The following is a 27,047-nucleotide window of genomic DNA, read 5'->3' on the forward strand; positions in this document are numbered from 1 at the left end:
CCACGATTCTCCGCTACACCAGGGGCTCTTCTTCTCATTTTCGCCTCAACTTTCTTCGATCCTCCCCCGGTCTTACGCTTTTTCCCGTCTTTTTCTTCTTCACCCTTTTTCTCCTCTCCCTTTCTCGCTCGCAAACCGTCCTGCTCTCTCTTCGTAGCCTGCTGCACGCCCCTCGTCCCCCTGTTCCTCGTAATATCCCTAACATCCCTACCAACCTCATTGCGAAGACCAAACACATGCTCCCTATCTATCATCAAGATGTATTAGCGTCCAACATTTGCCGGGTGAACTCGTCGCTGTGCTGCATTATGCAGCAGGCGCGAGGCTGTCTAGCCGCCGACATTCACCTCGCCTCCCCTCCTCTCCCCACGTGCTTCTTGTTTTACATGTTTTCGCGTGCCACGTTCCACGTAACCGGTCCTCATCCAACGGTTCGATCGACCGGCTACGACGAAACGCTGGGTCCAAGTTCGAGAGCCTGCTTCGTCCCACGTGCTAGAACGTGGCAGACCGAGCTGACGGACGATGTACGACAGGGCCGAGCGTGTGCACGAGGTTTCGCACGCGACGAAGGCTGTCGATGGTTTAGGGCTAGCGAGAGAGGGTTGACGCGCCGTTGAGGTAAGCCGTGCACTGGGGTTCGAGAAGCACGCGCTTCGAGGATTAGCTCGCTGTGGAAAGCGGGGCTTCGCGTTACATACTGGTTTTGCGGGCGAGAGTACTTTTTTTTTTTTTTTTTTTGGCTGGATTTTGAGCGGAGTTAAAACGGCGTGAGAAGGTTTTAAAGGTTTTATATCGGTTGATTCTCGTTTGGAAATGTTTTCCATAGCAACTCGTAGACTAGCTTTCTCGTCTCTTTGGTGAAAATATGAATTTGCGTAAACGTGCTGCTCGGTGCACTTATACGGTGTAAGCAACATTCTCAGCGCGAAACGTCGCACGATACACGGACTGAAAAATAAAAAGGGGGCGGGGAAGGAAACGTTGGAAGCATCGACACGTTCGCCAGACAGATTCTCGTTGAGACGGGAATCGAATCGACGTTAACCAGTCGAGGAATCGATTAGCCGCGTTGGTTCGCGGATACGACTCTCCGAGCCGAGCAGAATATTTCGCATGCACGACGTACGACGGAAAGCGCGATGGAATGAGCGAGTGTGCAGCGGCGGCGTGGCGCGCGAATCCGAATGGAATGTTCCTCGTGTATTACGCATTCGTAAACAGGCTTGAATCGAGCCTGTGTGCCACGCTATTGTGGATCGTACGCGACACGCCGGACCGCTGATTAACGTTATTGCGTAATTCCACGACGGCTCGCGTCTCGTGTCTCGATATTCCGCTCATTAGCGATCGTTCGCACTTTCCACTGCGTGATCCGCCTGTGGACGATCTCGTCTACCCCGTGAGAAAAGTCTCGACTCTTACAAATCGTCTGGCATTTTTAACGCGGACAGACGGAGTTCTTGGTACGATAGTTCAGTGTGTCTCGGTCGAGAGTCGCTATTTCTCTTCCCTGTTCCTTTGCAATTTCACGATTAAATCGTATCTTCGTAGAGACAGATAAGAAGACGTTCGTTCCAAGCTTAGAACGAGTGCTCCATACCGTGAATATTTTTCGTTACATTTGCTCGTCGTGTGCGTTCCATGCGTTTTCTCCTTTCGCGTATGTATCGACGTTCGTAGGCCAGTTACGACGAAACAAACGATCGAGTAATCGTTCCAGGCGCAGGTTTGGGGGATTTTGTAGGATTTTGGTGGATCTGTCATTTGAAATCTAAATTTTCAGTTACTCAGTTTGTATCGGGATGGACATATTCTGAGAAATCGAGAAAAATTGGAGTTGATCGGTTTGGCTTGCGAGAGGCTCGCTCTTCCTTGACCTAACCCATCGTCGTCCCACCACATCGCGCGAGAAAATCAATTCGATTCGATGAAGTGTCTATAAAAGCCACGCCCCAGACATACTAAAAACTTCGACAACGACTTGGTTCGATCGTTCGCAATCTTCGGTTGGAATTCCGCGCGCGTGCACGGGTAACGAACTTTCAAGCAGCTTAAGATCGTAAACGAGCAACGTATACAGATTCGACGAGTCCGTGAGGACCGCGAGGTTAATCGCGAAAGGCTTTCACGGCGTGGAAGCTCGTTAGCCAGCCGTAAAGTCGATACGAGCTATTTCGAGTGGCTTTTGCCGTGCCTTTATTCGGTTCGATCGCGTTCGAACGCCGCGCGCTGCTTTTTCTTGCGTCGCGTCGACCGGTGGCGGCCTCCTTTTTTTAAAAATCCCGCCTTCTCTCGTGACACGCTGCAATTAAAATACTGTAGCGGCGGCGGGAAAAAGCAGCGGTCACCGATGGAACCGGGTTCGTCGACGAGCATTCGAGCACGTCGCTTCGTACGTTTAACGTCGCTACTTGCGACCAATCGCGTTGCTTAGCGAGTCCTATCTCGTATCTCGAGACCGTAGAAAATTCGAGTTTTATCCAGTTGTCTATTTACGCGTCTCTTTAATCGTTCGTTGCTTCCAGATATCATATCGCGATGGAAGGTGTATTCGATTTTTCTATAAACATAACGTACAATAATCTACGTATTTCTCGCTTTTAACGCGAGAACCGATCTCGTCGCAGCGTCGAGAGGATTGACTCGCATCCTCGATCAGCTCCGAAGTACACAATATCGAACGGCACGAATTTCGTTAACTCGATACGCATGAAACGTGATTTCTCGCCATCCTGATTATAGCATTCTCTAAAACTCTTTCTCAATCCCCTTCTTCAATCCGAAGTACCAAGAGTCCTCTGAATCCCCTCTTTCTTCTGTCGCTACTCCTGGATCATCGGTATCGCGGTCAGAGTGCGCCGTTACGAGGCCAGGTAAAAAGCTAATTGCCCGGTTGGACGGGGCACGCGTGGCTTTAAACAGAGACGACACCTCGTGCCAAAGAACGCGAGACAGAGAAAGACAGGGGAGCGAGAACGAGACAGAGAAATCTGGTAGCCTCATAGGCATGCAGAGGCCGCAGCGGCAGCCAGTCGACCGCTCTGTATACCAAATTCGAATCAATTGATTGGCTGTTGATTGGAAATTGAATTAGATCGGAATGTGCGTGTCTGCGTGTTGGCGACGGTGGAAAGGGACGTTGGCTGGAGGGAAAGCTTGTAACGAGGGATCGGAGAGGGTTGTCGGAGGCTGGACCTGGGCCCCAGAGGGAAACAGGCGAATGCGGTGGGTGGTTACCGCGCGGAGGGGAACGGCCGCGAAGCTGCTGCTTCTGCGTTCGCGATGTGCTCGGAATATCAATGCCAGCCACTTTTCGTCGCGACCGCTGTCGGACAGCGTGCTACCGCGCCTCTTCTTTCTCCTTTCTTTTCCTATGCCTCTTTTCCTCTGTCTGGCGGGTTTCTGCGGAAAGGCAGCACGGACTCACGCACGCCAAGCGTGAACCGCCGCTTTTCACGCGTCTGACCTCTTCGATAGCGTGCCTGGAATCGCTGCTACGTAGACGACGTTTGCTCGTGCACGGATTTGCATCGATTAGCCGCGCAGCTCTCGAGAATATCGATTCGTTCCTCCGCATCTTTTTTAAAAGAATGCAGATAAAAGGTGCCGTACATGCAATATGTATTAGACTATAAAGTCGGAAGTTTATAAGCACGAAACGAATAGCAACAATAAACGACGTTGACCGTAACAAATCGAACGCGTGATACGAAGCTAATCTCCACGTCAAAGGCTATCGGTGACACCATGTCGTTCTACGGTCCTTACACGTTGCAGTTGAGCAAGGGGATCCTTTGATCGATGGACGGCGATGGAGAATCTTGAACGAAACCAAAGTTCCAGCCATACGTCCGTATCTACCGCCCCATTTGTCGCTCGTACCGCTGTGTATTTTACTGAAAATATACTTTTGGTATAAAAGAATCAAATGGCCGAAAGTAAATGGTCGGTAGATGTCCTAATACGTGTAGCCGGCAGTGCAAGTAGATCCAGACGTCCACACGCAGACCGCGCGTCTTTACGTATACCTATGTATCTATTTGTGTCTGACGGATACTGTTCCTATCTGCTTTATTCTATTCCCTCGAAACGAACATTTTTCCAGGCTTGAAACTTAGGCTATGGTCACAGTGGACTTAACGAGCTCAGACTTGATTCCTTCGACGCATTGAATTTACCAAAACGATAATTCTCCGCAACGCGAGTCCATCGCGGCGATAGCGTTACCCAGAAGCAATTTCTAAAAATCAGCTTTGAGAATCAATTTCTCTCTCCCCCCTCGTCCAAGTGGCAAACTTTCAATTTCCGCCAGGCAACCCGAAAGAAGCAGAGGAGTCTGAGCTCTCTGATTCCAGGGAATTCCGAAGGAGATCGGCGTACGATACGAATGCAAGTAGGAAACAGTAGTAAACTCCGTCGTTTCGAGGACAGAAATTACTCGATGGTACACGAAGGTGGAAAGGAAACGCGGAGAAGGAGACGCGAGACGCTGGATGACCGCAAGAAGAGCAGGTTTTACGAGCGTCTCTGCCGAACTCTGCCGCTCGTCACGCGAGAGAAATGACACGCTGTGGGTTGGCAAAGAGAGCGAGAGAGAGAGAGAGAGAGAGAGAGAGAGAGAGAGAGAGGGTGGGTGGACGAAGCGGAGAAAGCGGAGGGGCTCTCGTTTTCGTTCTGTTACGGGCTGCGTCGCCGTCGTAAAGCTGGGTTTATTTATGCGGCCCTCGTCGGTCGCCTCCTGCAGTAGGACGACGGAGACGTGACAACGTGACGTGGTTACTCCATCGTGTCTACCTTGCGCTCTTACAACCCTTATAGTTCGGTTATGTTCTTCCTGATAAACGTATCTTTGCTTATTTCGCTCTTAATGTCCGATCTCGCGTCCTCGGTATCGAACGAATAACCTTCGCGAAGTAGAGTTCCGGACGAGTTACGTACACGAAGCTGGACTTAGTTTATTTGGCTGACATCCCTTTTGAAGTTGAAGGGAGAAAGAGAGAAAAATATAAATATTTGAGTAAATGTAAAATTACGAATATATGTAATATATCGCATGTAGCGATGCTCACGTGTATCGTAATAGAAATACTTGCAATGATTCTCTATGGGAATGAGAATGGACCCTTTGTTCTCGCTGCGAGATGTACAGTTAGTTTTCTTTGGTCTGCTACTGTGACCAGTTTATACATCACCCGCAACCCCAAAGCCAACCCCTACGTCGTAATCGCGAAGAACGGAGCAATTCGTTCGAGTTAGTGGAAGAAGGCAACCACTAAAAATGTATATTTAATGTTGCAGGCTGAACTGACTGCATTGAGGGATCGTAAGGCGGCGATGCTGGCGTTGAACGTCCAGAGTCACAGACTGATCACCGATGTTGGTAATTCTAGCTCGTTGATCTTCACGGCGCTGAAGGATGGCGTGGCCGATTTGTATCGCGTTTGGGATGAAATCTTTCAAAAGTGAGTATCGGATAATAGTTATTTATTCGAGCGAGAGTTACGCACGAACGTTAGTGGGGAAAATCATTGAACGGGTCTCAAAAATTAGAGAAACTTGCGAAAAAATTGGGAATAATCGAAAAGTAATTTCAGGGAAGCGTGAAAGTTAGAGTCTGAAAAATTCGATGGATAGTTTCTCTGCTATTCATTTTCGTATCGTAAAAGAAGAATCCTCCGACAAGACGAACTAGGTGGTGGCATGAAACGGCCGATTAGGCGTTTAACGACATTTACAATTGCTCGACGTCTTCCTGCTTGTCGAGGAGACTTGCTTTTCCCTCGGAGAGGGTACGAGGTTATCGAGTTTCGAAGCGCGTGGAATAGCTGGTTTAGGATCATTGACTGACCGTTCGCTGGCCGGCGTGTGACGTTGGGCAAATATTATGAGAGGCAATGAAGCCTCGAAAGCAAACACAGCGGGAACCATAGACACCATAGGTACCGGCAACGAGGGCTCGAATCTTTGGGATTTTGACCCGTGTCAAAGGATTACTAGTTTTAGCTGGGATCGTCGGTTTAATCTTCGACGTTTCTAAACCGTCGTTCCTAAACCATCCGTTTAAAGTCTTCTATAATATACTATTACGAACAATTTTAGGAAAATAGACGCGTTTAACGCCAACAACTTTATAGTTGTCTCGGCGATTTTTAACGTTTCGGATATATAAAGCTGTAGAATTTAAAAATCCGTTGAAGCTTGGTGGGAAAAATATTTTAACTTGCTTATTTATCTCGTAAAATATTTTACGATATATGCGCTATCTCTTTTCTCTAGAAATTTGTTGCTGCGGTTTAAACGTTTTTCTTTTTCGCGTTGTTAAAATTTATCGCAGAATCATACACGTAACTATCGTGAAATTCCTGTACAAGCAAATATTAGATTAGACGAAAATGATGGTACGGCTGTAAACGTAGGGGCGTTTCTCGGGCAGGTCAAGCAAATCACGGACCTTGAAATTGATACGTGTTCCAAGCGAAAGGCACGTCGCGGCCGCTCAACTCGCGTTTTAATTGCCGTATGAGCACTTGATTCCCCCGTCTGATAGGGGTCTGACCCATGCAAAAGGGTTTACCAGTGACCCACTGGGCTTTTACAGAGGTCAATTCTATCCCTCGCAAGCTCCCCAGGAATTTCTATTCTTTGCACGAGCGCACGCCACTCTCTGCAACGTACAAAACGACCAATGCTACTCGACGCTTCATTTTTCCAACATAGCCGTGCCATCTTTCACGTTGTATCCGTCGTCGTTTTTCAACATTTTGAATATGCAACAAATTCTGCAAATGAAGCACCGAAACTCTTGCAAATACGTATGCAGTTTAAAGCAAGTTCAAGATTATAAAATTCGAAACGTTGGAAAAATGTTTAGGCGTCTTTTCGTTTTGCGACGCGCTAAAAATCTAGTAAAATCGATATTTTGTTGGGATCCTGTAGAGCTGAGTGTATTACTCTATAGGTAGGTCAAGTAATTTCGCCAAACGCAAGTTAAAATCGTAAGTTATCGCAGACTGATCGAATACTTACGAATTTCGGTCTCGTTTCTATTCAGTGCGGCTATCCTTCCGAGAAGTGGAAGGAATTTTTTCAATCACACGCCAATGCGGGAAGCAGACGAAAAACCAGTCTTCCTGGTTTCATTCGTGCGAGCCTAGGGCGCTAGGATTGACCTAAAGTGTTTCTATTTGCCGATACCGCCATCGGGGAGATCCGCTAATAATTTGACGTCTTACTGTTTGCCAAGAGGCTTTGCCCTCGTTCCACTTTTTATTGTGTTGACCCGACTCGCGATTTTTCCATTCAATTTCGTAGCTCGCTTTCACCGATTCCGAGAACCTGGAACAGCCGTCTGTTTATCGAACGTCGCGGATAGATCGCATCCAGAAAAGGAACACGTCCGGGAATAGATTCGGATTTTCAGTTGGTTCGGTAGATCTAGGAGAACTGGAAGATATTTACAATTCTTTCATGCTTAGAAAGCGATTGGAACGAAAAAATGAACGTTCTCTTTTCTCGTGATACTTTTCCGTGGAATATTTGTTTACGCGTTTATTAATATTTGCGAGTTATATTTCGTGAAATATTAGTTTGGTAAATTAGCACGCATTGATTACCTTAATTCGAACCAATTGTCTCTGTGTCTCTCCCCTTACTTTTGCCTCACGTCTGCCGCTCCTTCCCTTCCCCAGTGACTCCGTTAATTTCGTCGGATATGGTTCATTAAGCTGCATAGTATTAGCTTTAAATGTCTAATGAAACGCGACAGCTCGAAACTCGATACGATATTCGCCATATAAATCCTTCAAATTCAACTATAAATCTTAGAAATATTCAAGCAAACCTCAAACGATCAGCGCACCGTTCCTTTTACAATTTCCCTCTTCGAATTTCGCCAGATTCCCGTTACGTTCGTCCCCGTTAGAAATCGCAGATGCATTGCGTTAGCAATTAAATGATCGCGGATTTTATCATTAGGTGGTATTGACAAAATCCGCGATCACTTAGTTGCCAACCCAATATAAGAATTCAGAGTCCGGAGCCCAAGTAGGTTGCTTTATCAAATCTATTACCTCCAATATGCCCATCGATGATAATCTTCTCTAAACGGTATTTTGCAGGGGTAATCAACAATTGTGCGCCCTGCAAGCCGTCCAGCAGTTCAGCATACGTTTGACGGAGCTTCAGTGCGTGTTACGGAGGGATAAGGATACCCTGGCAGTTTTGGACGTGGCCCTACAAGCAGGAGCTACTTCAGAGGTTGCTTCGTCTGTTCGTCACGTCGCCAGATTGCTGTCCGAGAAGCAAGACATGAATTGTCAGGTAAGATCAGGTGTTACACGTATCCTTGATTTTTACGAATACGGAGAATCGTTTTACGTTCTCAAGAAAGTGAATGCCCATTTTTAAAATACCATTCGTATCGTTCGATGGAGCGTTGTGAAGGTTAGCGAAACGAGCGAGGCTAGTAATGGTGGAAAATGGTTGGACAATAAAGTTTTTCAGTGCCGCGTGAAGAGTGTCGGAAGTGATTTCGCTAAAACGGGCAATGCTCGTATATCGTAACGTTTTTATTTCACGAACATCTGGGTCTATGCTACGTCCTACGCTAACGCGTTCTTGTTAGAAGTTCCACGCGCTTTATATCATTTCTCTATGTTCCACGCGTGAATAATAATGTAAGGTAGATTTTTAAAAGATAACGTTCACGCAAATTTTGCTGCTACGATAGAAAAACTGGGAAACGTTACACGCAAAGAACGCGATAAGGCGCGTTCATCCGCAACGCGTGTGTCGACGAAAGTCATCCTCCATTCGACTGGAAAATCGTGTCTTATTGTACGATACATCGATGCGCGATCGGATCGAATATCGTTCGGATTCTATTGCCGTACGTACGTGTACGCCTGTACGTGTGACGATTAGAGGCATTGAAACGGCTAAAGAAGAGAAGAAAAGGCGGACGATACTAAGTGCGCGTCGACCGATTTGCAGCGACCGATCCGCGCTTGGATATAATGGCCATCTGCCAGTCCAGCCTCGGTCCTTTATCCTTTTCCTATTTCTATCGTGTCTCTTCTTCTTTGTTTCGCTGCTTATGACGGCTATTACTCTTTCGACCTCTCCTCCCATCCGAAGAAAATTTATGGACGAGAATTGCCTAGACTTCAAGAAATTGAAGAATTTAAAACGCTTGGAGGATTCGTTAGCGACAGAGAAACACGATTGAATCGAAAGTGACCAAAAGAACGCCGAGTTGTCTTAAGTATTGTTCCAATTCTCTTTTCTGTTTTTAATGTTTGACTATGGATATTGCGATTGCCATTTATCGACGATTGCGGAAACAACGAAATCATTGATAAATCGTTTGGACGATATTCCCACGGTATCCTTGATTTTCAATCGGTTGGATAGCTGGTAGCAATTATTCAACGTCGTTGGACGGGGTAACGGTTCCCGTGGGTATCACTTGTGTGCATAAAACCATTTCCCCGCGTAGATTGCCTGAGCGGAAGAACTTTGGGGATATGGCTCTCCTAAGGAAGGCGAGATTATAAGGCGAATCATGTTTATTGGTTCGTCTTCTGCTCCGCAAAAAGAAGAAACCTTTTCCTCGACTCTCTGTTTTTCCTCCAAGTAAAATCTCACGATGAAGGGTCTTCTCTCAAAGGGATCGAAAAACTACCCGTTTCAGGCTGCGATTTTTTTTTTTGTATGCGCAACATTTTTTTTCCATCGTGAATTCTATTTTCTTCGTTTATTTTATGGTCAAAGAATGATACGATTAACTGGCTAAACATTATCTTTCGATTACGAGTTCCAATTACTCGAATCTCTACATTTTCCGTTCGACCGAGTAATTAGCAGCAGAAACGAGGAAACAGAACGAGAATCGAACGTTAGGCGCCGCACAGTAAGTCGAGCAATCGTGCGAAACCAGTTATTCTAATCGCGTAGCGGCGAGGGAAAAAAATGAGGAACGTCGACGTGGAAATATCGCGTGGCGGGCGGCACGTTTCTCTGACAAGCGGAACACGGGGCCAGGCCAATCGGAAACCGTGATAACAAACCTGCCACCTGCTTCACCTCGAGCTACTTTTCTCCTTAAGTCCATAAAAGCATGGAGGCAAACGCGAGGCCAAGACCTTGCCAAGAGATTTACTCTATATGCAAATGTAAGACGGATATGGTGGAAATAGGGGGATGCGATGGCGTTTAACCGAAACACGATATCGACAAGTGTCATCTGTCAAACGTACCCTTCTAATCTCACCCCCGTCTTTCCCCTTCTCGCGCCACCTTTCGGAAACTACCACTATTTATAGACCGTATCCCACTTCTTCTTCGACAATTTGGGTTTATTAACCAAGTCGTTGTGAACTTGTTTTCGACATTCAAATGTACTACGATGGCAAATGAGACGGCAAATATACTGTGTTCGATACAGTGCCGCAATTAGATTTTGGTTCTGTCCCTGCACTTTAAGATCTCCATCAATTTTTCACCCTTCTCTTCAACAAATTGGAACGACGATTATTTATCATCCGATAAATTCCAAACCATCCGATTGGCATTTTTCCATCTTTACGTTACTAAATCTTGAAGAAAAAGAAAAAAGATAACAACCACCCTCTTAAAAAAAAAAAAAAAGAAATAATAAAAGAATACTACAACAGCCACTGCGAGAAAAAAGCAAGGCGAAACGAGCTGTTACCTTTTCAACTTGCAATTGTCCCCGCGCTTATTTCGCCTGTCCGGAAGACGTATGGCTCGCGACGCGATATTTTTACCCCAAGAAAAGCAAGAAGGAGCCTCGTTCCAGGCAGCAACCCCCAAGTTTCTCTATAGCAAACGTTTTAACGGTACTCTTGCAGTCGTTGTTCCGCCAATGAACTCCGTTTCCGGGCGAATATTCAAAGTCGCGTCAAGACGGAGCAATCCGCTCGGCTTCGTCGATCTACGACACTCGTGGGGATAATTTCATGCACGCGACGTTACATCTTTCTTTTCTCCTTTTTGTCGATACGATACTTTGCTCGAACCAGGCAGACGCGTTTCACCACTCGACAAAGTGCTTCGCGTTAAGAGTTCCATCTTCTTCGAATCTTAGAAGAAGAAGAAGAAGCTGGTCGTGGACGCGAGGATGGGACGAGAGAACGGATAATGGAAGAAGGAATTCCGATTGAAGCGATAAAACCAACGGAGGCTGTTAGAGATATGGAACGGTAATAGTTCCACCGCGACTACCGATTTTACTTGTGTTTATCTCGGAGGGTAAATGGCGTGCGACAATTAATCGTACGTTTTATAGTTGTTTCTTGTTTCTAGATTTTCCTTGGTCTTCTTCGCTTTTATAATTTTTCAAACATGTTCCACGTGTACCAAGAATCTTTCTTTTCTTACACGTAGAATTTCTCTGATTTTCAGTTACGTTTCGATTAATTCTTTGTGAAATCGCTGGGAAATCGAAGAATATGAAATTGAAAGAAGATAATCGAGAAATCGATGAAACGAGAAATTGACATAAGAAAGTCAAATTGCAAAACGTAAAGAATATACTTTTGCTTTGTAATTCGTTTCCATTTGATTTTATGTAAAAAGTTAATCTTCCTCCGGAGACAAGACCTTATTGTTTCGCATTTTTAACCGCAAACCAGACTAAACGTTGCTTCTACGCGGAGGTAGCGTTAAATTCTAGAGTAACTGTTGGCTGAGCGAGAAAAATCCATAAATTTTGATAGGCGTTAAATAAAATATTAGCGAATAGGAAAAACGGTGGCAGGAGACGGGTACGAGGACGAGTTTTAGGTTCACATAGGAGAATCGCCATTGGGAAACGTTGGAGTTGGCTACCTCAGAACCAGCGACTCCCTAGGGAGCTGGGATCGTTAATCGTCCGAACGATTCCCTTTCGACTCACGTACGAGAATGGCCCGTGGAATCAGCGTAAAAATACAAATTTAATATCGCTGCCGGAACGGTCGACTGACCAGTTGTAGCCGCCGGATATACCGGTGTCGACGAGCACCACTTTCTACGTGGGTTAGAGATTAAGAGGCTGAGCTGCTTGATTAGCACTTCCGGCCGAGCAGCTCGTTCGACATAGACATTTCAACCTATTGTTTCCTTAGCTGCTTTTTGGAAATTATATTTTCCTTCTTTCTTTTTTATTGCCTTTCGATCAGATCTTCCGGCATGTCTAACGTGTTATTTTGAAAATGTGGTCTTGTGTTTCATCGTTATTCACGCATCTTCTGCGACTAAATAAACTTAAGGAAGTCATTTGTCGTGGAAGATCGAATATTGGCCGTGTACACAGGTAATCAATCGGTTTGGCTTTTGATTAAAGGAGATTAAAAATTGTATTCAAAAACAAATTACCAGTGTGTTAACGTTAAAGTCTGTCGTAAAACTCGGAGCGTCTAAAAAGGCAACGGAGAGCATTGAAAGAGAAGTTGCCTTGAGAAACCGAGGGTAACCGCAAATTTATGTAACGCGATATCTCGAATTAACAGGAGACAGGAAAAATTGCTGGACTCGTTGCCTCGGCCAATTATCTCCGTAATACCCAGTTTTACTTTTCACGTGCAATAACTCAGACTCGCTTTTAACCGCGTGAACCTTCCACGTAGGTTCAGCTGTATCGTTGCCTCGTCCAGGACATCGATGCTTCGACAACGATTTTATCGTTCATCTATCTGCCTGCCCTTTTAGACCGTTACATTAGTTTCATTCTCGTCGCCAAGTCCTAATTATACTCGCCGATCGAATTAGATGGGTCTAATTATAAGATCCGATGGAAACAGTTTGTAAGCTTCGACCGATCGCTCGTTACATCGTTGCGATTCGAGCTTGAATATTATTTTTCGCGATCGAAGATAATTTATCGATGTTTGTAAGGAAATTCGAAACTGTATCGATGTTTTAAATACTCTAATTCGGAAATATCTTATTCTTTTTTCTTTTTTTCATTTTTTTTTCTGGTATTCATAGACAAACTCACGAAGGATCAAGGGAATTGGTGAGATCGCGAGCGTTCTATTCGTATTTGCGACAGAATCCGAAAACGTTAAGAAGATATCCACGGGAAAAGAATTAACGAGCTTTCATTTTCGCTTCAAATTGAACTGGAAGACGGTCACATTCGCGACTAAACTTCAAAGAACACGAACTCCATCTTGTAAAGAACTCAGAAGCCATAGAGAAGTCCCTCGAAAGGACTCCACTGATCTTCGCTCGCCATCTATTTCCAAACTCGGAAAAAGTTCCATCGACATTCGCAAACGAAGTCGACTCGTTTCGTCGATACGATAGCTCGTACTCCAAAAACGTTCGATCTAAACCCTCTATCCGCTACGATGACACGCGATATATTATTCCAAGGTTAGTCTTTCCAACATCAAAGAAAGAAAATAAAAAAAGAGAAAGAAAGGGTGAGAGAGAGAGAGAGAGAGAGAGAGAGAGAGAGTATTGCTGTTACCAGGGCGCCTTACTAGACCGGAAATAAGGAATTCTCGCAGTTTTCTTCTACGTGATTGGTCCTTCGGGCAACGTGGATTCTGACTCGAGACTCACTTCGTACCTACTATCCGTTATACAAGAGTATACCGACTTATATATAGGTTAGGTTGAAGGTTGCTACTTGGTATGCGGATCGCGCTTTTCATTACCGGAGGCTCTCCCACCCCTCCCCCTCTGCCCCGTTGCTGCAACAGCCTAAACCAACCCTCTCTTTCTTCCAACCCTCTTCTCTCCCGCGTTCGCCTTTTCCACCCCTTCCTCTCCACCCTTTTCGCTCTCGTCTCTTCGTCCTTGTCTCGCGATCCTCCGCACTCTCATATTCTTTTTTGTATTATTATTATTATTATTACTACTACTACTACTACTACTACTACTACTACTACTACTACTACTACTACTACTACTACTACTACTATTCTTACTGTTTGATATTAAGGTTTCGTGACTGGTTATATTTTCTTTCTATTTTCTATCTTTGGTATTTTATTTTTGGTTTGCTTCGTGGCAGAGTTTTTTCCGGAGATGATACGTTTGTATCGAAATAGGGACGGACATGTGATGGTGACACGTCGAGACTAGCAGGGTTGTCAGTGGTGTTCTTTGAAAGACGTTACAGATGCCGAGCGAGGCGAAGAGAGAATTGAAAACTAGGTTCGTCTCGATCTACAGGCGAGTTTCCTTTAGACATCTTTTTCGATAGCTGGTGCGATAATTTGAGAATTTTCTATGACTATTGCTAATAGTTGCCAAATTCGTTCTTTCTAAGAAGAAAATTGATCTACTTCGATTTATAGCCTTTTTATCGGTAGGACCTCGTCGATCTATCAGTCTTAGCGTTAAGAGAATAATTCGAACGAACGGTTGCAAACCGTGTCCCACCTAAGATTTATCGATCCTAGGTCAGAAACACGTATAACAACCCTAATAAATTCTTCACTTCGACCCCTATATATCAGGAATACCGTCATAACCTGTCATTTCTCGTATTGACAAGAATATCTAGCGTTCCTTTTATAGTTGCGATTGTGTCGAATACACGACGTTCCATTTTTCTAAACATCTAAAAATTTTGGGAACAGACGTTCCAGATGACACTATACGCCCCTGCGGATTCCGTTTGCTTCCTTTCTTTCGTTCACCCCATCTTTGTATCCCCTTCTTCCTTCATATAATCGTCTTATATGCCTTCCGATTAGCCGCTGGCAATAACCAACACTGGATTATGCAATATTCGATATCGTATTCTCTCGGGGTGTATTTATACCTATCAGCATCCCGTGATCTAATCAGTGGCAAGATTTAAGTGGTACATCCTTTCGTGATTTTCCCTGTAATCGATCGACGGAGATTTCGAAGTGTCGCGTTTCATCGTAAACATCGTGCTATTCCGAGCTATCACTCGAAAGCTACAACGATCGTTTGATCGTAACAATTTACATGCTTCAGCTCGTATACAGCTTCTCATTTGTTCCTATTCTCTCTGTAACTCAAATCTTCGATGCACGCGTTATTTCCTGAAAAGACTGTGATATAACCCTGTTATATAATCCCAAACGAAAAGCAACGAAACCTGCAAAACCATCAGTTATCCACCTCTCGAAAGAATCCAACAAGAGCAGCAAGCAAAGACAAAGACAAGCTTCTGTCGTTGGAATGAAAGTCGAATACTCGACTGGTTCGTGTTGCAGAACGGGACGGTGCTAAAAGACTCGACCACGGAGGAAGTGGGCAGTGGGGTGTTAGCGAAATTCGGTGACTCGCCACCGATCAGTCTGACGCAGGAAGGTGGCTCGTTGTCCGACAGTGGCATCTCTGACAGCGGCAGCGAGCAAGAGTTGAGCGAACGGGAGCGAAGATTGGCCGCCCTTCGTCGTCTGACCCGCAGTTTGGAGAGTCAGCTGGCGCCTGGAAGCGAGGCCCTCGTCGAACTCCTGCAACGTGTCGAGGACGCGGAAACGGAGCTACGAGATCTTCAGAAACAGTGTCGCGAATTAATCGTACGCACTGCTGCCAGTGTCGAGGCGCGAGCTGCGAAAAGGACGAACGGTCAAGTCCATCATTTTATAGAGTGAGTACCGTTTTTTTTTTTTTTTTCATTTTCGTATAATTTTGTCGTATATTTTGCGATATATCTTGTACTACGTTTTACGAAGCAGACTTTGGCTTTCGGGCTATGTTTCGTTTTTATCTGGTTTCTTTTTATTTTATAATCGAGCGATATCGAGTGACGTTGCTCCAATTAAATGGAACTGTTAGAAAGTTTTTGATAAAATTGCAATTATTAATAATCGACATCTGTCATGAAACCTTTCGTAGCCTGTTTTCGAAATTCGATGTAACGAAATTTCTCCATTCATCTTTGAACAAATTCTCTCTATTTACGCGCGCTTGTATCTTCACGCTTTGTCTCTTATCTATTCTTATCTTCTTTAATTACGTTAATACAGTTGCAAGGAAGTTGATTAGAAAATTTTCTTGCAAGATGAGTCTTAATGTACTAAAACGAAAGTTCCGTCGAGGTAAATGCACGGACGCGTGTATTCTTTTCTTTTCTTTTTTTTTTTTTTTAATTTATTCAGGCGTTTCAACACCTTCGAGGGGATAAAGAACGACTTCCTCGACGCACATTCCATTTACATAACGTCAAAATGAGCAGCAAAGAATGAAGGCGTCTATTTAGACGCGGGGACAAGAACTTGCTCGTTCATAAAGGCGTTTCCATAACGCGTCCACTCATTTGAATATAAGAAGTTAGCTGTGAATGAACATTTCTCGTGGTAACCACCTTTAAGGCTCGGAACGAATTAATAATATTCGACGCTTATTTTCTCTACCGCGCAATTGTGAAATATCTTTCTTTTAGATTCTTTTAATTAACCTTCGATAATTTCTGAAATACCTGACTGAAAATCACCACTCTTGGTTTCGAAGTTGTACGGTACTGTCGTATCGATAAACGCGAATAAAATTTTACGTTACGTTTGCTATATATTTTTTTTTTTTTTTTTTATCAGAATCAAAGATTTAGTCAGTGATATTTGAATTTTATTGTTATGGCAATAATATCTAGGCTGTCAGAAAAAAGAAAGTTTAGGGACACGAAGTGCATTAAAACGTGTGTTTTCCTTGTTTTACTTGGTTTCCCTGGCGAACCGGCTTCGTGATCCGCTCTTTCAATCGCAATTACTCCGAATTCCCATTATCACCGCGGTACCTTATTTAACTTTGTTTGAAGGATGCTTTTTTTATAGTCGCATTTAATCACTGCACAGTGGCAACGGTAATAGGTTTAGTTTTCGTGAGCATAGAATGCCGGGCATATTGCATCATAAAAAAAGTTGTAAAAGCTCCCTCCCTCGTGTCTACTCGTATTTTTTCCTTCCTTTTTTTCTCGTTTCGATTCTAGGAACGTCTCTGCTTCCATTATTTTTTATTCCTTCTAACGTTAATAGCGTTTTATTCGCTTTCGAGCAAACAAAAAGTGGAGCAAGCCGATAAAAAGTAAGAACGAAAAATGTACCCTCGGTGTGCATAAAAATTTAGGACACTTTTCGTTCAAACAGAGTAGTGTGAATTTTTTAAATCGTTATTGTATGGTTGTTGTAAATATGAGAGTACACTGAAAGTCACTTACCAACGTCCCAAAATACGGAAATGTACATCGTATTTGATTTCCCCAAGAACCTACCTTTTACTCATTTCCTGACCTGACTTTCTCCCACGAGACGCTGTAAATTAATTTGCTTGATTAAACGGACACCTTAAAGTCTCACGGCTAACCGAAGTTCGCGGTTAGTCGACTTTGTAATTAATTTAATCTCGAGCATAGAAACTAATCTGATCATCGTGCATTCAGTTAACCAGCGGTACTTGTTTCGTTCTGTTTCTTCGTTTCTTACGAAAGTGTTTGATAAAGTGTTCCGCAATTTCTCCAATATGAATCTAATACAGAATCGAGTAATATCTGCTCGAACGAATTCATATGCGCTGTTCTTGGCGTATTCGTATAACTAAACCGAAGACTAACGTTCCCTTCCTACTTTCTTCGTGAAAATCCACGAGATTCCTTCGATAATACTTGCAGCCGGTTATATAACATTCTCCTCGCAGCCAACGTATCTTCTATCATTCACGTCATCCACAGCGTCATTATCAAACCAACACTCAACTCCTTGAAACTCCCCGACTCCTCGACAAAGCAAGAACACGAATTAAAAAATGATTCAAATTCATGGAATAATGAGAAAAAATTGGATGTTCCTTCTGTCCACTGTGCAGCAAGCGCAAGAAGGCTGGTGTTACGGAGATGTTGAAGGAAGGTGCGGAGCTAATCGCGACGAACGCAGTGAAAAGCGGCGCCACGGATGGAGGAGATCCTGACAACGAGCCTGGTCTTCCCCACAGTTGGGTCTGGCGCATCCTCAGAGCAGCTCTGCCATTCCAGTTGGCCCTGGTCGCCCTCTTCTGCGCCGCCTGTCTCCTCGAGCCGCATTGCTGCGAGGCGACGAACACGTTGAACTTCTCGCTGACCCCTCAGCTACGCTACGTTAGGGGTCCTCCACCTGTGTGAGCTTCACGACGCCAATCGTCTGTTGGAAAAGCCTGACGCGGCGTCGTACTCCATGGAATCTCCACGGAAGACATCGTTCGTATGAGAGAGATCAGTCGAACCCTCAGTCACCGAGCATAATCTGCTCCATTCTGTTGGTCGTGCGATGCACGATAAAATTAGTAGGTGAATAGATTGATAAATAATACTATGCATGGCTGGAGAGTTTAGCCAGCAGAATGATAGAGAAGCAAGAGCTATTCTGTTTGTTTCTTCGCAGAAGTTCTCTCCATCTGTAGAAATAAACGGTCGATTCGCGGATGTCAACGTCTCGCTTCAATAATGATACGCGCGATTTATTTCGAAAATTGTATCATTAAAGGCGGTTTTTGTTCTAACGTAGACAAAATTAGACTCGCGACGTTTCATCGCCAGACAACTTTCCAGCCAAGAATAGTACGAAGAGCGCACGATTTTCGGCAAATTCGTAGTATCGATTATCAATACGTCGTCAATTAAGTTGGGAACAATATAAAAAGTGAGAGTTATCATTGTTTCGTCCAGATTTTTGACGTTCAGTCGTCGTTTCTGAAATACCGAAGTTTTATATTTATCTCTAAACTTTTTATATTTCAACTATATTTATACTAAAAGTACTCTACACAAATGTGAAAAAGTACAATATCGCTTAGTGTTAATATTTTTCCACTGAGACTTAAATACGTAAACTGTAATTTGTTTTCTTTTTTTTTTCTTGACACGTTCGATTCTCGATCTCACTACGAAAATTCTTCCAACTTTGTTTACTTTACGCTTGCACTGCCATAAAGAATTCCGAGTGTTCAGTAATCGAGTCAATTTAAAGCACAAAGCTCGATCTTACGACGAGACTGCAACTTCGTCCACAAGACAAAAATACTTTTCAGTTGAACGTGATGGTTCCCTGTTTTATTTCACGTACGATAGAGAGAAGATCTGCGCTCGTTTGAGATTGTGATACGATAGAAAATAAAAAAAAAAAAAAAAGATAGAAGAAGGTGAAGAACGGTATAGATTAATAATGTAAAAGTGACTGAGGCGCGACGTAGAGACTATGAGCACTAGGTCAAAACAGGAAAAAGAAAAAAAAAAAAAGAACGACGAATGAGGAAGAACTTTTTTATACGTTTTTACAAAATCAGATATTTAACTGTGCGAATCGAGTATGAAACGAGAGGTAAGTATAACTTCGTATACCTGCTCTAGCCACGTGCGAAATCGAGAATGAATGAGAGGGTCGAGATCTACGTAGACAATCTTCGAGCCTTCGAATATAACGACGAATCGAAACCTCGTAGCATAATTCTGCAAATTCTTGAAGAACGAAAGATTCAACGAAATATAGGAACGACGTAGAGGTACAGATGAATAACAAAACAATTAAAAAAAAAAAAGAAAGAAATAACAAAGAAAAAAGATAAGGTTGACAGATATTTATAAAGAGAATAACTTTATCTTCATTTCAGAGAATTTGCAAGGACAAGTAACGATAACGATGAACGAATGAATGAAATCTTTTCTCGCATAATATCGAGTTCGAGGTTTTCGAAACTGATCGATGAATCAGTGGCGCGCTTTTTGTTATATAGTATAAATATTTATTTATATATATATGTTGCAAATTATATATATATATATACATATACGTATTATTGTTTGTAATTTAATGTGAATCGGGAGAGGAGATATTTTATAGCGTTCTCCGAGTGATTGGGAAACAAAGGGAACGATGTTCTATGCGCGAACGCTGATGTTCGACGAGTATGATGCATGCGATGTTAAACGACGGTAGTATCGTTTGATTGTTTTCAACGATTTTGTTTTTGTTTCTGTTTTTTATGTGGACGATGGTTGTTTACAGCAGTTGGTAGCATTGGCCGATGGTCGACTGCTACCGTAGAGTAGAGAATGCGGGTGAACTTCTTTTGCTGAAATTCTGAATCAGTCGATCGAAATAAATTCACGTTTACAAGACGCATAAAGAAAAAAATAGAAAAAGAACGAAGATTTCCATATCTTCCTCTTTAAAAAATCTATGTCGGTAAGTAAACGACCAACGAACTAAAGGATTCTGGAAATCAGAATTTCAATAGACGAACTTCTCTCGCGTAGAAATTTTCAGACTCTCTTTTCGACCGCTCCGATAAAGAAAAAGGAAAAAAGATAATAAAAAGAAAGAAAGGGACCAAAGTTGCCTTTGAGTCTAGCGGAGGAAAACGGCGACGCCGAAAAGAGATCTGAATTGCAGACACAGGTTTCTGGAATTTTAATGAAACTAACATCTGAATGACGCACACACTCTCACGTGACCCGTCTCCGTGATAATTTCATTAAAATACCAGCGATATCGTGTTTGAAAACCGCATACGTAGTCACGAGATCGTGCTACGTGAAGTAAAGTCATCTTGCTTCTTCGGGGAACATCTAATATCGAAGAATCGCGAGACGCACTATTTTCTGAAGTTCCATCGAACTTCGCGGTTCTGTCCGCATTTTTTGTCATCACTTAACCAATCGATATACTTCGTACGAAGGATCTTGCGAATATCGAGGAACAATAATTCTCGTGGTGAACGAGTTTGGTAAACATTTATCCAATGACAAGGATGAAAGAAAATACGTAACAAATAAATAAATAAATAAATAAAAGGGTAAATGTTGATCGAAAACACACCTTCAAGTGATACGATCCGCTGATATTGCGATCATGTGGTTGAATCGACAGCCGTGTTTGCTGCTCGTTGCTTGACGACTGAGAAAAGGTAAAGAAAAGAAAAAAAATCATAAAAGACGATGATAAAATAGATGATAAAAATGTTTGAAAAAATATATATATATATATATATTAGACGATGAAACTGTTCGTCGTTTGATCGTAAGAGGACAACGATTACGAAGACGATGATGATAGAAACGTGTGAAGGTATATTATGGTATAATAAAAGTAAATGGTCTTTGAGTTGGGGAGTGACTTCAGCGAGAATTCAAAGGTGAATATGAGAAAAGGGACTTTAGGAATCTGTCTGTTGTTTATTGGGAACTTTATTCGTTCTTGCCATACGAACAACGGAACTAATTGAAATCTGACAGTTCTGTCGATTTACATTGACATTTATTTGTCGAACTAACGAAATGTTAACATGGTACATTAGGGTACATTACGAATGCCTGGGTTTTTATACACATATCCTCATCGCTTGTAGTTGTCGCATGAAGGGTCACTTTACTTGTATCGAGTAGATCGTTTCGATAACTTGCAACGGTACTAATGTTAGGGTGTTTAGTAACGTTTCTTGTATACGGTGTTTCATTTTAACTGAATCATGTGTTAGCGATATAAAATATGTCGGATGAAAATTAGGAGATTCTATAAAAGAAGTTGCATTACAAGCAGAAATAAGTTTTATCTTCCAAAATATACTCCTATAGATTACAAAATATTGAAACACGTCCAATTATCGGAAATTAAAAATAAAAATATTTTTGTTGAAGGATTCAACTATATTTGTTAATCCTTAAAAGTACAAATAGTTAGACGCAATAAGACTCAATTGGAATACAATGTATACGAATACAATAAATATCGGGCAATACTTGCTTGGAAATTTTCCACGTTTCGATTTTCGTTCAAAAACTTATTCGACGTTGAAATGCGCATGGCTCGCTTGAAATGAAACACCCTGTACGCGAGCTTCTATAAAACCTTTACCAAAGGTTTTCATATTATAATCATTGATACATGCTGAATATTAAACGCTGTGATTATCCACATGGTTTTCCAAGCGAACTGATCTTCGATAGGGAGTAATAAGATTACAGTTCCGTCACGCAACCTTTAATTCGATCAATTTATTTCAGCACGATCGCTCGAAAACTTGCGTGACACGGAGTAATAGATAGCGAAAATAAAAGCATCTAAAACAAAAAAAAAAAGTTTCGAATTTTATTTTTGTACATCGTAGGGATAATTATTATTTGATAATATGGATGGAAAATATTTCGTCACAGTTTTCTACGCGGTAAAATATAGAGGACAGTTTTGTAGGACACAAATTTACAGTAACGAACGTTCACGACGTTTCGTTCAATCGACTGAATCTTTTCGAGCTCAAACATTTTTTGCGTTTTATCTTTCGTGCTACATTTTTCATTTGCACAAGCACAGTTCTACATTTCGTACGATACTTTGGCCAATTTACGCGAAACGCGATCTTACATATTTTAGATTGATCAAAATTGGTAGATTAAACAAAATGAAAATAAAGGAGTAGAATTAATGTAAATAGCGCGCCTGTAAAAAGAATCGATCGCACCTTAAGATCAAACGATATTTTTTGTATTAAAAAATTTTTAAAAAAGAAAACATACACGTATAACTATTGATTTTTCGTAGAGGCGAACGAAAATTAAAGTGGTATATTTTGTGAAATATTTTGTGAGGGGAAAGGGGTCCGTAGGCGATAGGATGTTTCAATTTCAGCTTCGTTAGGGCGTAATGCGATTAATATTGTGCTTCGACGTGAATCGTTAGGATCGCCCAATTTTCCAACGAGTGAGGCAACAAAAAATCAAATATAATCAACTATAATCAAACATAATCAATATACGTAAAGAATATGTATAAATTTGTATACGTCAAAGTAAAACGCGTTACTCGTTGGAAATTAGAGCGATCGTATTAGAGCTTCTTTTACAGAACAGATCGAACTTATCGTTAAGAGGATGATTAGATCGATTTGATAGGTTTGAACAGTTTGTGCACGATGCTTACCGTGTAAGCGTGCATGCGTGTAAAAGAGATTGAACGAATGTGTTCGCATCTAACGGTAGATGGATGATACACCTCTGTCGAGACGCTAACTTTTCGCGCAGGACCAGTCGTTATCGCGAAAGAAACATGCGAAACGAAAGATAACAAGGGTCCCCGAGAAAGAAGAAGTTTGCAAAATGTCTCGCAGACTTATATTTTTTCACTGCACATAGCAGACTAAGATTATGACGTCTTTGAGCGTTATCCAGCGTGATTGAGTTTGAGCACTGTTTGTGCGTTGTGTTTGTGTCAGAGAATGTGACACAGGAGAATAGAGTTTGGAATCAGGCGGATCAAGCATTGATCGAAGTAAAACTGTATATTCATAAGCATGCTACGTTATAATAAGATAAAGGAACGTGAGAGATAACTTAGTAAGATACAGAAGAGAAAAGAGGAAAAAAAAAATAAATGAGCGAGAAGAGAAAAAAGGGGAAAAGGTAACAGTAACCGATGGATCGATGTATAATTCTTCCAATGTTTCAAAGAATATACCATTGACGATCCAAAGTTTGAAATGCTGTACTTACGTGTTCACGACGGCGACGACAAATGGTGACATCATACGTGTACACATACACACACACATATACACACGCACGCAATTAGTATCCATACACAGGGCACAGAGCTTAAAAAGAGCCTCTTGTATTCTCTGAATACTTGATTTTTTATTAAACAGATTGTCCTATGGGATCGAGTAGAACTTTTCATTGAGATCTGCAAGATGACGACACCCTCAGGGGTCGTTCGATGTCGAAGAGAAAAGCTTAACGCGAGGGCAGAGCGATTTTCACCCAACGAGATGTAATTCGTCATAATTTTTGAGAATTAATTGCTTTAGAAAATTGTAAGCATCATTGCTCCTGCTATACTTTGACTCTATCCTTCGTTAAACATTCCCTTCGTTAAAAATATACGCAAAAAGTTACGATAGAGGAAAATTTATCGTTCGAGTTGGTAATATAATATAAAGTATTGCTTAAAAGAATTTCGTCAACTTTCAAATTTATTTACAAGTTTCTGTTTCATGATTCAGCCATCTGAGGATGAAAATTGCTCTGTTAACGCAATCATAATGCTAGAGCGTTATCCTGCACCCTAGGGAAACTGTCTTAGACTGTACTACTTAAAGAAACAACGATTCTTCTGATCGAACAACTTAATTCGATCCTTTAAACAGTACATTAGGAGACAAGTTCCACGGTTACAAGTCCTTGGTCATCGAATTCGTGTTTTACGTTCAACATCGACGTCGTCTGAAAGCACGTCGATGGCGGAAACTTTTGAACGGAAAACCTGAAGTCGACGAACGCGAGGTCTGCCTCACCTGCCTACTCTACCTATCACAACGTGTATAAAGTACCTGAGAAATCAAAATATCACTTATATATAAATATATAGGATTAACGAGAAGCATCTTGTTTTTCCTCCGTTTCATTCGTATCATCACCGCATCAGGCGAGCGTCTGCTCGCAAAGTGAAAAAATAAAAGGAAAAGAATTGATGGAAAAAACGAATCGTGTCGTGCTTTGTACAGCTTTGATTTGTCGCGAAAATGTATTCACCTTTGCGTTGCTGTAGCGGCTACTTAGATTATACATTGCATGCGGTTTTACTTTTAAACGAAAATTATGATATAGGGCAACGCTCGAACGTGTTGCTGTATATTGGGGAAAAATCTAAAAAAAAAAAAAAAAAAAAAAAAAAAGGAAGCAGGAAAGAAAGGAATTAATTACGCGTTTAATTGCAGAATCGAAAGTGATTCGTTTGCAAATTGTATTACGATAATCGATATTTTTAACGGCGGCCTGCGGTTTCTATTTCTATCAAGGTCATTGTTATTACTGTGATCGAAATTTTTTATGCGAAATTCGACAAATTTTACTTTGTACTTTTTCTGAATACTTCTAGACGCGATGCAAAATTTTGTAAAAAGGAAACCGCGGACTATTTTGCGACAAAGCTATCGAATGTGTACTTTCGAGAGTACGATGCCTGTTTGTATTGCATCTTCAGAATACAAGCGACATTAACCCTCCACGAACCTTGATCTCTTTTATTCCTTTATAGTATTATGGATCGGTATAATTTTTATCTTTTATCGATTGTTGGGTATACTTTTCTCTACTTTTTCTTCCTGAATATCGCGTTTAATGAGAACGACTTGGTTCATGGAGGATTGAATTTGATCGTATCAGTAAGATTTCATTTGAATTCCTCGAGAACGCGATCGAATTCAAGTATCGCGTACTTCTTACAACGCTCTGTAGTTTGGCGCCGTAATGTCAGGCATGAACCTACTGCATGGCCTTTGATCAACCTTTTGATTTATTTCTTGAATGTTCATTTTGTCGAAAAATTCCTTTATTCGTTCTGTAGATTAATTTCTGTCAATTTTGCCGATTACAGCGCCGAATAGATCGATCTTTTAATTACAAGGAAACACGTTCGTTGTCAGTATTTCTTTTATTTTATTTTATTTTTTAATCGAACAGTATTTTTATCGATTTTTAAAATGCGTCGAACAAATTTGTCTCTATCGAAATTGTATTTTGATCGAACATACTCTGAATACGATTTACGTATGAAATTTTATCGAACGAACGTGTTTTTTTTTTTTTTTTTTAGTGTTCTTACGGTTTCTTACTTCTTTCGCTACATATACGTATCGTTAATTTTATTTGCTCAGACTTGTGCGACTTTGCCATTCATATCATATATCCCATCTCAAGTGTACACCCCATTCGTATGAAAATTTCATGCCATTTCAATCATCATTCACATGTCATTGCGTTTAACGTGTTATATACTTATACCCGAACAATATCAATAATATTTTCTACGATTACGGAGTATTCTAGTGTATTTTGGCACCATGGAGAAATAAATTACAGTTTTGGACAACATTTTACGTCTCTTCATTCCGTCGTATCTCCAACCTCTCCACCTTCCACTGCCGACACAGAGAAAAAAGAAAAAGAGATCTTGTTAAAGAGATATAGAGGATGAATCACGAGAAACAGGGCATTTAGTATCTTCGTCGTTTGTCATTGCATCAAATACTTCGCAAGAATGAAGTTACGCTACTCGAAGGATCGTACAAAACGACGAGAACGAATTTGTTACCCAGATACCTACATACTTGCCACATACCTACTCGGTTGTCGACATTAGCGTTAAATAACCTTAAGAGAAGAATGCTCGATCAAAAGTATAAGAAAATAAAGAGACACATCCGACAAAAAGATCGATATGATTTTTAAACTTTCCAAACCTTCCGAACCTTTTCGTAAACCTAAATTCTTAATACTTTTGTAATTCCTCAATTGCTCTGATCCGTCGACAATATTTCCAAAACCACAACGAATCTTTAGAAATACGACGATTGGAAAGACGGAATCTTCAAAGACGCGAAAAATTGGATAAGCGCCGGCTGAAAAAGGGAATAGCACGATAGAACATTTGCGAGCGGCGCGTACACGTGTACAGTGCCAAAAGTAACGGTGGAGAAAGCGCAATGCTAAGTGTATTCGCAATAATGATCCGCTGGCGATTGATACAGAGGTAGAGGATGATTGCGGTGTACCCGGGGCCGATTGTTGGCGGCGTTAGTGAAGTCAGTACGAAGGTAGGGATATTAGAGGTTAAAGGGCGCGGCCGCTATGTTATTACGACTCACACCTGTACCCACCAGGTAGGCAACCACGGCCGAAACTTTTCTCCGGGAATCTACTTTAATGGTTCCAGGATATCGTAAGTTGGAGCTGTAAATAAATTATTGCTGCGACCGCGGCGGTCTTTAATCGGACGTGCATAGATATGCCCTTTAATCATGCGACGAGTAACGCGTTGCAATTTTCGGAACGGGATTACGCCATTAAGCCGTTCGTACCATTCTAATACGATTTCTCGCGAAATATCCAACAACTACGATAGAACGATCTTCCGAGGAACTGTCGATTATAATTTCGTTTTCTTTATTCGTTTCTTTTACTCCATTTGAGGCTAGTATTGTGAAACGTGATTCATTCAAATATCGCAGAGTCGTTGTAATTTGCGGAGAACAACGACACGATCGTAATTGAATAATTTTTCGGAAGACGAATAAGACAAATTCTATTTATT

At 41.9% G+C, this 27,047-nt stretch overlaps 1 protein-coding gene across 5 annotated transcripts in view; it reads left to right on the forward strand.

Moving 5' to 3' along the window:
* The window catches only part of LOC126870971 (klarsicht protein), a 118,454-nt gene extending 92,626 nt beyond the window's left edge, over positions 1–25,828 (forward strand). For all 5 annotated transcript variants that reach the window (XM_050629232.1, XM_050629233.1, XM_050629231.1 and 2 more), the window contains exons 18-21: positions 5,302–5,465; positions 8,121–8,322; positions 15,210–15,589; positions 17,800–25,828. In XM_050629232.1, coding sequence (XP_050485189.1) covers positions 5,302–5,465; positions 8,121–8,322; positions 15,210–15,589; positions 17,800–18,091 — 1,038 coding nt within the window. In that variant the 3' untranslated portion in view covers positions 18,092–25,828. The remainder of the gene's footprint in view (positions 1–5,301; positions 5,466–8,120; positions 8,323–15,209; positions 15,590–17,799) is intronic.
* Positions 25,829–27,047: the final 1,219 nt, after the last annotated feature.

Source organism: Bombus huntii, chromosome 11 (genome assembly GCF_024542735.1).
Source record: "Bombus huntii isolate Logan2020A chromosome 11, iyBomHunt1.1, whole genome shotgun sequence".
In the NCBI taxonomy this organism is placed as follows: domain Eukaryota; kingdom Metazoa; phylum Arthropoda; class Insecta; order Hymenoptera; family Apidae; genus Bombus; species Bombus huntii.